The sequence below is a fragment of the Leguminivora glycinivorella genome, chromosome 2 (assembly GCF_023078275.1).
Source record: "Leguminivora glycinivorella isolate SPB_JAAS2020 chromosome 2, LegGlyc_1.1, whole genome shotgun sequence".
NCBI classification, from domain to species: Eukaryota; Metazoa; Arthropoda; class Insecta; order Lepidoptera; family Tortricidae; genus Leguminivora; species Leguminivora glycinivorella.
Window position 1 is genome coordinate 6,574,049 of NC_062972.1, and position 14,467 is coordinate 6,588,515.

The 14,467-nt window shown below is 35.8% G+C and overlaps 2 protein-coding genes across 3 annotated transcripts in view; one reads left to right on the plus strand and one right to left on the minus strand.

Annotated features, from left to right (window-relative positions):
• Positions 1–14,467, minus strand: part of LOC125242375 (protein artichoke) — a 165,611-nt gene that overhangs the window by 46,168 nt on the left and 104,976 nt on the right. The gene's annotated exons all lie outside the window — the stretch shown is intronic.
• LOC125235298 lies at positions 1,553–5,576 on the plus strand. The gene is made up of 7 exons (XM_048141815.1): positions 1,553–1,580; positions 1,626–1,652; positions 1,888–1,941; positions 2,277–2,345; positions 2,723–2,857; positions 4,522–4,682; positions 5,105–5,576. Exons 1-6 carry the CDS (start codon positions 1,553–1,555, stop codon positions 4,575–4,577), a joined length of 369 nt encoding a protein of 122 aa, XP_047997772.1. The 3' UTR covers positions 4,578–4,682; positions 5,105–5,576.

Below are 14,467 nucleotides of genomic sequence, written 5' to 3' on the forward strand. Positions count from 1 at the left end.
CTTTCCTCCTTATCTCTACTCTCCCTGGAAGTAACGAAATGTCACTTCAAGTGACACTGTTTTTCCCTCCTTTTTCGTTTGGCGCCTGTTGTGTCGTACGCGTCCTCCGTGATTGTGCTCTATGTGATTAATAATAACACCTATTCGTTTCATGGAAAAGCGAAAACATGTACTCGGTGATAAAATTTACTGAAAAAGACGGCGGAACCGTATCATTAGTGAACAACCAGTGGTTTACGCCAAGGAGATGCGAATATCAAATTCTACGGACATCACTCGGCAGTTCGTGGTCCCGGCCGCCATCATGCTTTGTACTGCTGCTCCAGCTATCCTCCAGTGCAACTTGAAGGCCTAATCCATGCACACATCGGTGTTTTTTTATATCTATGTAATACACTTGTCATTGGCGAAGGTCCACGAGGCTGCCATATTGAATAGAGAGAAATTCTTTAAGGGCCAGTGATCGAGCCATGCTAATTTGAAATCGCGAGTACCTATTTCGTATAATCGTAAGTATTTTCTCCCATCTTCGAATAAAATTTGTTGTAATACGTTCAGTGCTAATTCTTGTGTCTATTATTTTCAGACATTATTTTCATAAAATGACTTGAGGACCCCTTCCATTGACATGAATGCACGGAACTACAAGCCAGCTTCTTTTCTGCGTTGGGTATGTTTCACATTTGTACGCCCATGATTTTAACCCTCGCCAAGGGTTGGTAAAAGCCTCAGGGTCATTGTTTCTTTTAAAACCTATTTCAGGGTTCTTCGATTTGGAGGTTACGTTCAAAGGTAGCGCGGAGCTGATGCTTCCCGAGCCTGAACCGGTGGACAGGAGGCTGTGGCGACTGGGATGGAAGAGCTTCCATTCCTGTAGCTGCAGCTTCCACCTCCCTAAATTCTGTTACATGTCACCAAGGTCAAGGTCTGCCTCGGCCAAGGCGTGCCTCGTTTTAGTATTTTTAAAAGGAGCCCAACATAAATTATCATTTTTTAATTAATAAATTTACCCTTTACCCGGTCTTCTAGTACCAGAATCACTGACTCACCCATATGCTCTAAAGTTAGGTATTTGTGTTTGTTTTTAGTAATAGACTGAGCTAGCTATTCTAACGTATAATATTTATTTATTTAAGTTTTATTATTCTACATAAAAGATTTTCCTTTTCGATTATTTGTTTTTTAATCATTATTGATTTTCTTCTGTAGACCCCTTCTGTGTAAAAGCTTCTTCCATAAAAGTTGTAAAAGCTGTTTCCATTTTAAAGAATCCTGCAAAGATTCAAAGTGACCTACTAATTAAATTGGTTGACCGTACAATTTCAGATTATTCCTACTAATGCAAGTCCATCCTATATGTTTACTTAATAACCTTGTTTACTAGGGGATGCATTATTTTGTGTTAATTTATTATTTTTGCATATTGTGTGTATTTTTTTATTTGCATGTACCTAAAGATGACCTAGAGAAAGCAAAAAAAATACTGAAACTGGTTGAGGATACATCAGACTTACAGACTGAAGCCGAAACAGAACCAAGTCTTAAACGTAAAATGCAAAAAAGATATGTTTCTAGCAGCAGTGACGAAGATGAACAGTGAAAAAGAAATAAACAACCACTTCAAGCTGCTGACAATGAAGGAGATTATGGAGGTGGGTTTTATATTCAAAACACCTGCACGGGAAGCATGGTCGCGCGATAGACGATAAAATATCAGGCCGTCCCTATCGCACTTACAAATAGTGTGATAGGGACGGCCTGCTATTTTATCGTCTATCGCGCGACCATGCTTCCCGTGCTGTTATGAATATGTAGTAATTTAGTTGATATTAATGATGTAATTCCGAAGTACCTAATTTCAAAAATTATATGTTATGTTTTGTGCAGATAGTCGTCAAGCTCAGCCAAACATTGCCCAAGAAACCGCTTCAATAGCAGAAAGTAAGTAAATTATAATTAATAAATAATAGATAAACACATATTATACTCTTACCTGGTAAAGTTTAGATTTGGGTAGGGCTTCATAAAAATGCATAACATTTAAAAAGGTAATTGGGCAAGGTAACCTTTGACCTATAATAAAATAGATTCTCCAGGCACGCAAAATACCTGATTAACGGCTTACAAGTGAATAGTCATTTTTGTCAAACCCTGTAATTATACTAATTATAAATTATAATGTATTACATACTAAGGCCAACTTTAGAGTTTAAATAAATTGCTAACCTGGGGGTGTAAATATAATTCATATTAAATTAAATGTTTTTTGCCAACAGGAACCCTCTCATTACTGACTGTAGCAGATGAGCTTCCCATCTTGACAAACAGTGACAACAGACTGCAAGGTAAGATATCCATGTTTATATATTTTAACCCATGCGGCGCTTTAACTTTCATCATCATGTATGTGTGGTGTTCATTACTGTGTTCCCTGCTAGGCTGCTGTAAACAGCAAGGATGACTTTTTGTTGGATTCATCTTTATTTATTAATAGGTAGGTACTAAAAAATTTCCGCTTTTATTTTTATAGTAACAAGCTTTTATATTAGGTCGACCTGTATGTAAATTCCAAGGATCATAGCGTCATAAAATGGTTTTTCTTAGAATTGTCTCGATGAGTATTAGTTGTCTGTCGTAAGAAAAGTGCAGTCATGCAGCGATAAGAGCTTGTACCAAAAATATATTTTTTTGCCAAAAACTTATTATATTTGTATGTTGTCAGATTTGGCAGAAGACGGCGACGGACGGTTAACTCCCTTTGCACGCCAAGTTAGTCCCCGGTGCCGATATGAACAACCGTCGAATATCGGCAGCGACGAGCCAGCAGCAACGCCATCGAGAGTTCAGGGATTAACAGGTAGGTAATATACTATATATGACTATGATACATACATACATACATACATACAATCACGCCTGTATCCCATAAAGGGGTAGGCAGAACACATGAAACTACTAAAGCTGCAGTGCCACTCTTGGCAAATAAGGGGTTGAAAGAAAACGAAACTGTGACATTGCAGTGACAGGATGACTATGATGTAGTACTTTTTAGGGTTCCGTAGTCAACTAGGAACCTTTATAGGTTGACTCGTGTTTTAAAAAACTCGCAAGTTCAATTCTCGAACCACTCGCTTCGCTCGTGGTTCAACTATAGAATCCTTTCACTTGCTCGTTTTCCAATTCCACACTCGGCATTAAAATACAACTTTGCCCCCTTGTATAACAAATAACTACTAATACAGTATGATTATTGTTGTTGTGTCAGTTATTGGAAAAATCTTTTTATGAATTAAAAAATAATGGCGTTAGAGCACTTCTGAGAAATAACCCTATGTGGATTTAAGGCTTTGTCCAATGGTATACTGTATACATAGAAACATCTATTACTCAAGAACAAATATCTGTGATAAACGCACAAATATATGCCCTTACCGGGGTTCGACCCCAGAATCTCCTGCTATGTAAGCAGTTGCACTACCAACTAGGCGTAGGCTAGGAGGCCGTCAAATGCTAACAGATAGACTGAGTTCCTTTCGCATTTATAATATTAGAATTGATGACTGAAATGGCGTGCCCATCTCGCGTCTATAACGTACATATTTCAATTAAAAAAAAACCTTCCATTAATTATGCCGTAATTTTAGCTAATTTCCCCCTACTATTGTCTCGGCGAGTGTGTACAGTCGGCATAACATGTATCTATATCGCAGCGGCCAATGTACACGCTCTCAAGTCTTGTTCCGATATATTTGACCACTTTGCACTTACACTGTTTTTATTTTATATTTATTTTTTAGGATACCAAACAAAAGTGCTGTAATGTTGACATGTATCAAAACTCAAAATGATCAAATAATAAGTCTGTTAAAACATGCAGGCACATCGAAAGGTAGCCTAAAACCGGAATTCAAATTCCCAATTCAAAATGCCGATGAATTAACTACAACTGAATTATTAATAGAGAAAAAAGAAAATTATGACAATTTGGTAAGTTACAATACCTACAATAACTCTTTATTGAACACCATATAATAAGATTTACAGAAAAAAGATAAATGGAGAATATTTGCACCAATAGGCGGCCTTGTAGCTTCAAAGCTATCTCATTCAGACAGCTTATTACATTCATAGGAAGAAGGAAGGAACATCTTGAAAAAGAGGGTGCAATTTATTTATTTATTTAGTAGTAATACAACATTTGTAAAGCTGAGTTTAGACCAGCAAGTTATTGCTGCAAGTTTTGAGATGCAACTATAGGTAAGAGTGGGTGGCAAAACTGGCAAATATCTGCATCTCTTATAACTTGCACGTCTAAACTCGGCTAAAAAATGTATTTCACATATTGCTATAATCTTCACTCAATTAGTGGTTTGTCAGGATCGTAGTAAATGGAAATCCGTGATATCTGCCTACCCCTCTGGGAAACAGGCGTGATTATATGTATGTATGTACTAAATTAGTCTGACCAACAATAATTTTTATTTGCTATTTTTCAATTATACATTATTTTGTTTGTTACAGGATTCATACATGAGAACTATTGGAGGCAGGGATATTGCGAGCAGTGTCTCGGCTAATGAAATTTTGTTTCACTGACCAGCTGGCTCAACAGTACAACTTTTATGGAAAGAGATCGAACAAAAAGCCTTTCTGCCAACTGCGCCTGCGAGATTGTATCGTGGGTAAGTTGGCTGTTTCATAACTTGTGGTAAATTTTTTTAGGATTTTGGGGTTGGTCCACGTCCCATAGAAAAAGTTGTTCAATATGACCTACCTAATTACCTCGTACAATATGGTTAGTTGTAAAAAAAGCAATCTGTATGCTGGAGAATCTGGAGATGAAGTAAAAACTTATTAGTTTGCATAAATAGTTATATTTTTTTTTATTGCGAGCCTATAGTGTCCCACTGCTGGGCAAAGGACCCGTCCCACTTTTTCCATTGTTCCCTATCTTGAGCAGTCTCTGGCCGTACTTTTAGAAAGGAGTCAAACTCGCCTCGCCACTGTCGGCGGGGTCTGCCGGATCCTTGATTTGAATTATTAGGTTGCCATTCAGTAGTAATGTTATAACATTAACAAATGTATTATATCTTTATCTTTATAGAAGGAGTTGTCACCACTACATCTGGGTCTACAGCTAAAGACGTAGAAGATTCCATTAAAATTTGGCTAAAACATGCCCCCGAAAGATTGAAGAAGATTAATAAACAACAATAAACATGGCAGAGAAAATAAAATATTCGAGAAAAGCCATAGTTGGCCAACGTCAATTATTGAGAAGAGCCAAAGAAGCACAGTTAAATGTAATTTCAAATTTAAAAAAGAGTACTACAACTGTAAGTGCATCCTCTTCCTTAGTTAATTTGCCATGTACTTCATATAATAATTCTCAATCTGAAATTGTATTCCAAGGTTCTTAGTCCGAGTTCTTAACGGCTAATAAGTATGAGAGTACAGTCCCTGCTGGCAGAAAGCATGAAACTTGGCATGTATATAGCTTATAGGTTTATAAGAAAATATGGAAGTAGAAACACGCCGAGGTGTCAATGTTTCCCCTCTTTCCCCCAACTTTTGTATCCCTGATTTCAGTTTTTTAATATTTCCATGAAAACCGTGAAAGCTATCATCACGATGTCTAGGAGAAGTATATTCTTCATAAAATTCTCCACAATATTGTCTTTGGAAGTATAAAGCTAGAACTTATAATTTTCAAACTATGCTCATTTTCCCCTAACGATATTTCTCTTTGGTGCCCTGAACGATAAGCAAGACTAGCGACTTTGCTCTTTTACCTGTGGCGATGTTGCTTCACAAAATTGTTCCTTGGGTCAAACTGATCCGATTTTGCTCAATAGTCATGAAATCGCACGTCACTACCCCCACAAAGACAAGGGGAAAGGGCCGTAATCCTCGGTGAAAACTATGCATTACATCTTTTTGCTCTTAGTGACTAGGGCAAATCGTATATCATTTTCGTGTAATATAAGGACGAGTTAATCATTTCTGAAAAAAATCGTTGCACCTTATCATACAAAAATAACGATTTGTCAATGTTCTCAACGTAAATGCATGCTGTTCTTATAGAAACACAAAAATCACTATATCTTATGCCTTTAATATTTGAGGAGTTCCCTCGACCTCTCCACGATTCCATCATCAGAACTGGGTTATTGGCTAATCTGTCCTATGTTTTATTTGTTGATAATTACCGCATTGTAACTGTAAATGCCATAACTTCCATACTTATTGAAATACATCGAAATTCATTATTTTGCTATAAAATCGTTATTTTTGTATGAAAAGGTGCAACGATTTTTTCAGAAATGATTAACTCGTCCCTATATTACACGAAAATGATATACGATTTGCCCTAGTCGCTAAGAGCAAAAAGATGTAATGCATAGTTTTCACCGAGGAAACCGGCCCTTTCCCCTTGTCTTTGTGGGGGGTAGTGACGTGCGATTTCTTAACTATTGAGCAAAACCGGATCAGTTTGACCCAAAGAACAATTTTGTGAAGCAACATCGCCACAGGTAAAAGAGCAAAGTCGCTAGTCTTACTTATCGTTCAGGCCCCAATTTCATATAGGTTACAGGTGCGACAATTGTCACAAAATATTACATATGTAGAATTATTGGTTTCACCACGCTGACAGGTGCGACAATTGTAGAATACAATTGTCACGACTAACCATAGGGATAATTGTATCAAATTATGAATAGTAGTTGACTCAAATGGCAATAAGTAAATTTATTTAATGGATATTTTGATGTTTATTGGCTGACTATAAATATAAATGCCTTTGTTAACTTCGATAAAACTTATTTAAAACTATTCATTACCTAAATCCTCTCCCACCATTATATAATTTTCTTCGGTAACATTATTTATGTGTATCAAGTAGGCATTGGTTATGTGTTAGTATTTTGTTTCAAAAACAATATTGCAGTATGGATATAATAAGAAAGATGACTATCTTAAAATTGATTTCCGACCGCAAATTCGTGTTATTTGATAAATTTGATAACAAATTAATATCCGCAATGAAAGTTAATAGGTACTTAAATATAAAGGAATAGCTCAACGTTTGATTGAAACGGGTGTATGGCAAATTGGCAAAGAAATAGAAATATCTAAGATATATACCTAACTTGGCACTATACTAAGTATTTAATAAGTTTGAATTATTAAGATATATAAAATTTATTTCTTATAAACGTGGATAAAAGAAGAAGTAAAAACATTGACCATTAGGTACTACAATAAAAATATTCAAATAACAAATTAAACAAATTAAAACTATTCTAAACTAATAGTTAAAATGCTTAACTAAACTAAAAATATTTGAATTTGGAATTCGGTGTACCTAAATACGAAGGTAACTCGTTCATTTAAAAACGCTTAAATTAATTTGAGGGTATTTGTATAAAATAATATTAATGATAGCTATTTAGGTACATAGGTATATAGTATTTTTTATGATACATAAGTTTAAAAACACTATTTAGTATAATAATATGTATTAACGCAGAGAAATCTCAAAAATATACCTAAGTACTAATAATGTTACGAAGGGGCCAATAGCGTTTACTAACAGCAACACTCTTAACTAATCATCGGTAGGCTTTATGCCCTTGTAATAAGGTACTAACATTGCTGCTGATGGTACAATGATAAAAATAAATTGAGATATCCGTAGTTTGCTACAAATTTAATTTCATATTTACGTAGCATTATTGAAACTTATATCGACGGCGAAGTAACAGGAACTCCTAACTAAGTACGAAAACCTGGTAGGAATTACTGTCACTATCACAAATAGTGTCACTATACCACTCGCATGGGCAGCCATTTTGAACAACGCGTATGTCAACCACAAATTACTACAATTGTCACACAATTCGACATATCTTAATCCTCCTGTCGAGATTCACCGACAATTCTACAAATATGTCGCCTAGAAATAATAATTATTGTTTCACAACATAATTGTAATACATACAATTTTAGCAAAATGCCTGTCATGTTTGTAAGCAATTCTATAGAAAATATTTTATAAAATTGTAATTTGTCACCTGTCATCGACAATTGTCGCTCGACATATGTCACTGACAATTGTAGCCTTTTTGAAATAGGGGCGTCACCAAAGAGAAATATCGTTAGGGGAAAATGAGCATAGTTTGAAAATTATAAGTTCTAGCTTTATACTTCCATAGACAATATTGTAGAGAATTTTATGAAGAATATACTTCTCTGCTAGACATCGTGATGATAGCTTTCACGGTTTTCATGGAAATATTAAAAAACTGAAATCAGGGATACAAAAGTTGGGGGAAAGAGGGGAAACATTGACACCTCAGCGTGTTTCTACTTCCATATTTTCTTCCTCCTATCCTGACGTCAGAATGTCTGGCCACTTTATTCGCTCGATTTTTCGATATCACTGGAGGTACCAAATATATGTACTCAGGTACCAAATAGTATCAAATAGGTACTAAATTTTAGTATGTACTAAACATCAAATATCTGTAGTGGTCCAGGGGTCCTGACGCTCACTAAAAATTGATTTTCGCTCATGTCGTCTCGGATATGGATGAATATAGTATCGAGGTATTCAGTATAATGCCCTGAACACAAATATATGAGATGACAAGCGCGAAAGTGGTTGGGGTAGTTGCTGTGACTAAAGTCGACAGTACAAACTTTTTTCTTTTAAACATAACATGTGGGGCCCCCAATGAAAGGTCTTTGAGTAGATCACAAATATATGACATACTGTAACATTTTCAATACTTGGTCTAACAAATTATTAGAATACGTTTAAAAATTGTACAATCCACAGTTACTGCCGAATTTATGACGTCACAGCAACTACTCCCACCACTTTCGCGCTTGTCATCTTATATATTTGTGTTCAGGGCATTACACTGAATACATCGATATCATATTCACCATATCCGAAACAACATGAGCGAAAATCGATTCTTAGAAGATTTCTTTCGCTGGCCGGTCTACTAAAAATATAAAGGGGTGAATCAACTTTTCTTTGCCAGCAAAATTACGCATACTTCGACTACATGTGGTCAGAAAATTTAATTTGTATTTAGTGTAATTAGTTTATACTGCTATATATTATATAGCAGTGACCCAGTGGACATTGCTGTCCCTCACTTTTGTATGAAAAAAGTGTCTCTTCCACTGAGTCACATATAGATTTAATTGTAAATGTTTTTTTTTTATTATTCCCTTAATGTAAAATAAAAATAAGGATCTTTATTCACGATGGCCAGGTTAAAACTCACAAAAGTAGAGCTAATAATAAGTATGGGCAATTCTTGCAAAAAGCAAGAAAAAGTTGATTCACCCAAAGACAACAAGCCTTCACATTAAATAAATCTGTAATAACGACATCTATTTGTCTCGGTCTGATGCACTATTCGTGGTTCGTACTTGGTATAGTACAACCGGTAAATATGACTACAGTACAGGTGTTACAAAAGCGCAGGACTTTCGAGGTTAATACATGTCTGTTAACACTGAATAAAAATTAAAAATATGATTACGAGTAAGTACTTAAATGTTCTCTTAAGAGGACAAATATAATTAATAGACATCCTACAGACATCCAGGCCCAATGTACTTTTAAAAGCTACCGACAAGAGCTAGGTTCTTAATACACACAAAAGTCAGTAATTTAGGCAGATTTTTTCGTAGTTAGTAATTAGTTTATGTTTAAACATATGTTGTGTACTTTGTATGAGTAAATTCGGTTTTTACAGTGTAATAAAAACAAATTTAAAAAGTCATTGGTTTTATTTAGTATCCAAAACAAATCACATTTTTGCTCTTAACATAACTTACTTAACCTTTTGACCGCCAAAGACGGTTATGACTTACGTCGGAAAATCGTGCTGTGGACGCCAACGACGGCTAAGGACGTCAGCTTTGTTAATGTAATAGACACCTACGGGGATTCCGCAAAGTTCAATTGCGCTCAACAAAAAATGCGATAGCGTGACATCAGGGCAACGGCATATTCTTCGTCGTCTGGTGTTCAAAAGGTTAAAAAGCGGCCGCCCTAATATGTACGTCCGTGTAACGTCCTCATGAACTTAGTATATGACGTCTCTCCAACGTCAGTGGCTGCCCTAATATGTACGGCCTAGTAACGTCCCTATGAAGTCAGTATATGACGTCACTCCAACGTCTTGGCTGCCTTAATATGTACGTCCGTGTAACGTCCTCATGAACTTAGTATATGACGTCTCTCCAACGTCAGTGGCTGCCCTAATATGTACGGCCTAGGAACGTCCCTATGAAGTCAGTATATGACGTCACTCCAACGTCTTGGCTGCCTTAATATGTACGTCCGTGTAACGTCCTCATGAACTTAGTATATGACGTCTCTCCAACGTCAGTGGCTGCCCTAATATGTACGGCCTAGTAACGTCCCTATGAAGTCAGTATATGACGTCACTCCAACGTCTTGGCTGCCTTAATATGTACGTCCGTGTAACGTCCTCATGAACTTAGTATATGACGTCTCTCCAACGTCAGTAACGTCCCTATGAAGTCAGTATATGACGTCACTCCAACGTCATGGCTGCCTTAATATGTACGTCCGTGTAACGTCCTCATGAACTTAGTATATGACGTCACTCCAACGTCAGTGGCTGCCCTAATGTACGTCCCAGTGACGTCCCCATGAAGTCGGTATATGACGTCTCTCTTAGGTCTGTAAACTGACGTCTTGAGGCTGTGACAAATTGACGTCATCTGCTGGGACCCCCCGACGTCAAGAAATGACGTCTCTTACGTCGAGCAGTACCGTAAACGGACGTCATAAAGACGTATAAATGCTACCTGGGTTGCATGTACAAGTACTTAAGCAAGCCTGTATAAATTATTAACCAAACTTTCCCCACTGACATGTTCATTTCTATTTTGAAGTTTTATTGAATTGAGGCTATTTTCGGCTTCGATTCACTAAAAAACCAACAAACGGCTTCATATCGCTGAAAGACCACATTTTTTAATTTCCTTTTCCAATATATCTAGTGCAGAGTCGTGTCACCCGCGGAAAAAAAACTAGCCGTTTCAAAATGGCCGTTTCAGGGCAATCACTCATCTATCTATCACTATTGAACCTTTGGTTGACTGCCTGTGTGGGTTTTAGGTATTGCTCGCTCTGTTTCCAATAGAGAAACGGATGTGCTGGGATTTTGTTTACATAAAGAATATGATGGAATTTTGTAGGAATAAAAGTGAGCAGCGTCAAGGACGTTCCTTAACATTTGCCTTGTATCGACTCAACAGAGCAAGCAACGTAAATAAGAAATGAGACAACTTATCCCAGCCGAAAACGTTGTTGTAAAGCAAACGAGTAAGAAAACTATTTCTCGTTTCAATATTTTTGTTGAAAGAAGATATTATTGCTATTCGTTATTTTTTAAACAAATTAGGTTTCTATTAGACAGTTAAGATATTATGTAATGTAATCTACAAAGCCCGGATGATGAGAGAAATTATGTGTTGACATCTCAATAGTGCGAGGAAACACATTTTATAAGTCGATAAAATGTCGATAAAAAGCACGATGTACTCGACCACCATTACGAAATAAATAAAAAAAATTGGTAGTTGTAAACAATTTTAAAAAGAGCTGTTTGTATTTTTTTTTTCAAAACTTTATATAATTTTCGTAATAAACAATTAGTATTTTTTTAATATACATTTTTCAATTATTGATGATTATTATAGCATGTAATTAGTTTACTGAAATAATAAATAATAAGCTTACACATTATGTAACAATATGACATGTAAGATAATAACTATAATAAAGATCAAATTTCGGATTCAAAAATTGTTCGTATGGATGTCGATAAAATAGTCGATATTTAATTAAGCACTATTGAAAAGTGCATTTTTGCTCCAGTCGTCCGGGCTTTGAATCCATTATTTAATTGTAAAATCAGACTTCAAGATTGTTAAGGTGGTACTAACCAGTGGGCCTGGCTAACAGTTCACAAGCAGTAAATTTAGAAAAGACTCATCATCCTCCTTGCATGATGCTCCTCATCCCAGCATTTGCCACGGCTCATGGGTGCCGGGACTGCCGGGGGTCCGCTTTGACAACTAACAAATTTTGAAAAGACTGTTGGAAGAAAATTAACTTATTCGAATGAATCTGTTTAAATAAGTTGTGTTTCCAAAACCTCCCGCTTGGAGCGCTCTATATAACGCTTTCGAGTGAAATGTACACTGAGCCGCGAAATTGTATGGATTAAGAATGAATTCGTTGATAAATTCGCCTTTCATTTTCGTAGCTCACTTTAACCTACACTTAAATAAATAATAATAAATAAATAAATATTATAGGACATTCCTACACAGATTGACTGAGCCCCACGGTAAGCTCAAGAAGGCTTGTGTTGCAGGTACTCAGACAACGATATATATAATATATAAATACTTATATACATAGAAAACATCCATGACTCAGGAACAAATATCTGTGCTCATCACACAAATAAATGCCCTTACCGGGATTCGAACCCGGGACCGCGGCGTAGCAGGCAGGGTCACTACCGACTGCGCCAGACCGGTCGTCAAAAGACACTTTAACAAGCGGCTCTGATAGTCTGTAGGCTGTACATCAAAAGGTAAAATAATGATTAGTGGCCGCAGTCGGTTCGTTTGCTCCGGCTAATGAACCGTTTCGCAACTGCGCGATTACGCAGACTGACTGGGTAATTAAATTTCCTGCTCTGGCCTAGCTTTGGTAATACGTATTATGTCTACTCGTAGGATTGACCTGATCTTTTAAAGACAATACGAATGGCATTCCAAACTTTATTTCCTACTTTAACGACGTATCCATACTAATATTATAAATGGGAAAGTGTGTGTGTCTGTTTGTTTATCCGTCTTTCACTGCAAAATCGAGCGACGTATTGACGTGATTTTTTAAGTGGAGATAGTTGAAGGGATGGAGAGTGACATAGGCTACTTTTTGTCTCTTTCTAACGCGAGCGAAGCCGCGGTCAAAATCTAGTTATTAATAATAATAGGAAGCATTTATAGTAAATTACGATACAAGTGCGGAAAAAGGAAGATTAGATTAGATTAGATTAATTTATTTCTCATTGAAAATGTACATTAAATTTTACATGTCAGAATAAAATAAAATGCATTCACAAAAAGATCGTCATTACACAATATCAAAATAATAATAAATTATAATAATGGTCTAAAATCTAAATCATTCGATGTCAGTAGTAAAATTAAGTATACAGGAAAAAATAAAAAATATAAAAAATATACAACAAAATACCTATCATATTATATCAAAAGTGACAAATAACTACGAGTATAACTATATTCGGCTAGGACCTCCTATACCTTGTACTTTTAGCTGTTGAAAAAAGTGTAAACAAACCGGAGCCGTCAAATTTGACAGATCCAGGGGTAGTGAACCTTTTAAGGCCAGATCGAAGAATAAAATTGTAGGTGGCTACTTACTTGGTACTTTTTATTCATAGTGAGTCAATTTTAATGATTATAAACGCATAAATGGTAAGTAAGGTGAGAGTTATAATGCGATTTATTGTATTTTTAGGTATTTAAAAAACTGTGAACAAACCGTCAAATAGTTGTTTATCAGGTAACGTTTGGTTCCTGTTAACATTATTGTATTTAAAAATAATTGAGATCACTACCATAGTCCGTTCCATTCCAAAAACATATACCTACTTTCGCTTAATTTTACCAAATACACATGTACAAGACAAGACGAGTGTAAGTACAAGTTTATAATGGGTCGGCGAACGCACATTGCTAATGTGAAACTAGAAAACTGGAGAAGATGCGAAGAACATGTCATCAAGGAAGAGAAGAAAATGAAAGAGTTAGACAACAAGATTGACGGTTTGGCCGACAGAATAATAATAAATGTGACAGAATCATCTTCGTCTTCATCCTCATCGTCGTCATCATCGTCCTCACCAGAATAAAATAACGTATATATAAAGTATTGCGTTTTACTTAAAAATATACATATGTTTTCAGGGGTTTTTTGTGTTTTCACCATTAAACACATAGAATAGAACGACACATTTTGTTGGAACTGGATTTGGAACAGATGATGATGATGATTGATAACAAGCAATGGAAAATGTCAGATAAAATTAAAAATCGCGTAAGGTCTAGTACCTTTATATTTTAGTAGTGTTACACCCAGATTAAAATGCAACCATGAGTTTTAAACCTCTGCAAAATTGGGTACTTTTTGGTTGATGATTCCCTGAAGAAAATAATAATATTAATTAAATGTAATGACGATATGCTTGTATTCATGAAGGTGTATTATGTTTCGTCAAATTAATCGAAATTACATGTTAGTGGAATGAAATGGAAATTAGTAGTGAATTCAATTTATTTTTAAATAGAAAAAAAAATCAGGAAC

What these genes read in the sequence shown, in the direction of transcription:
- LOC125235298 (XM_048141815.1), top strand. Translation starts at nt 1,553, where the DNA reads ATGCAAAAAAGATATGTTTCTAGCAGCA. An exon ending in AAGATATGTTTCTAGCAGCA is followed by an intron (nt 1,581 to 1,625) that starts GTGACGAAGATG and finishes AACCACTTCAAG; the next exon opens with CTGCTGACAATGAAGGAGAT. An exon ending in GAGAGTTCAGGGATTAACAG is followed by an intron (nt 2,858 to 4,521) that starts GTAGGTAATATA and finishes TGTTTGTTACAG; the next exon opens with GATTCATACATGAGAACTAT.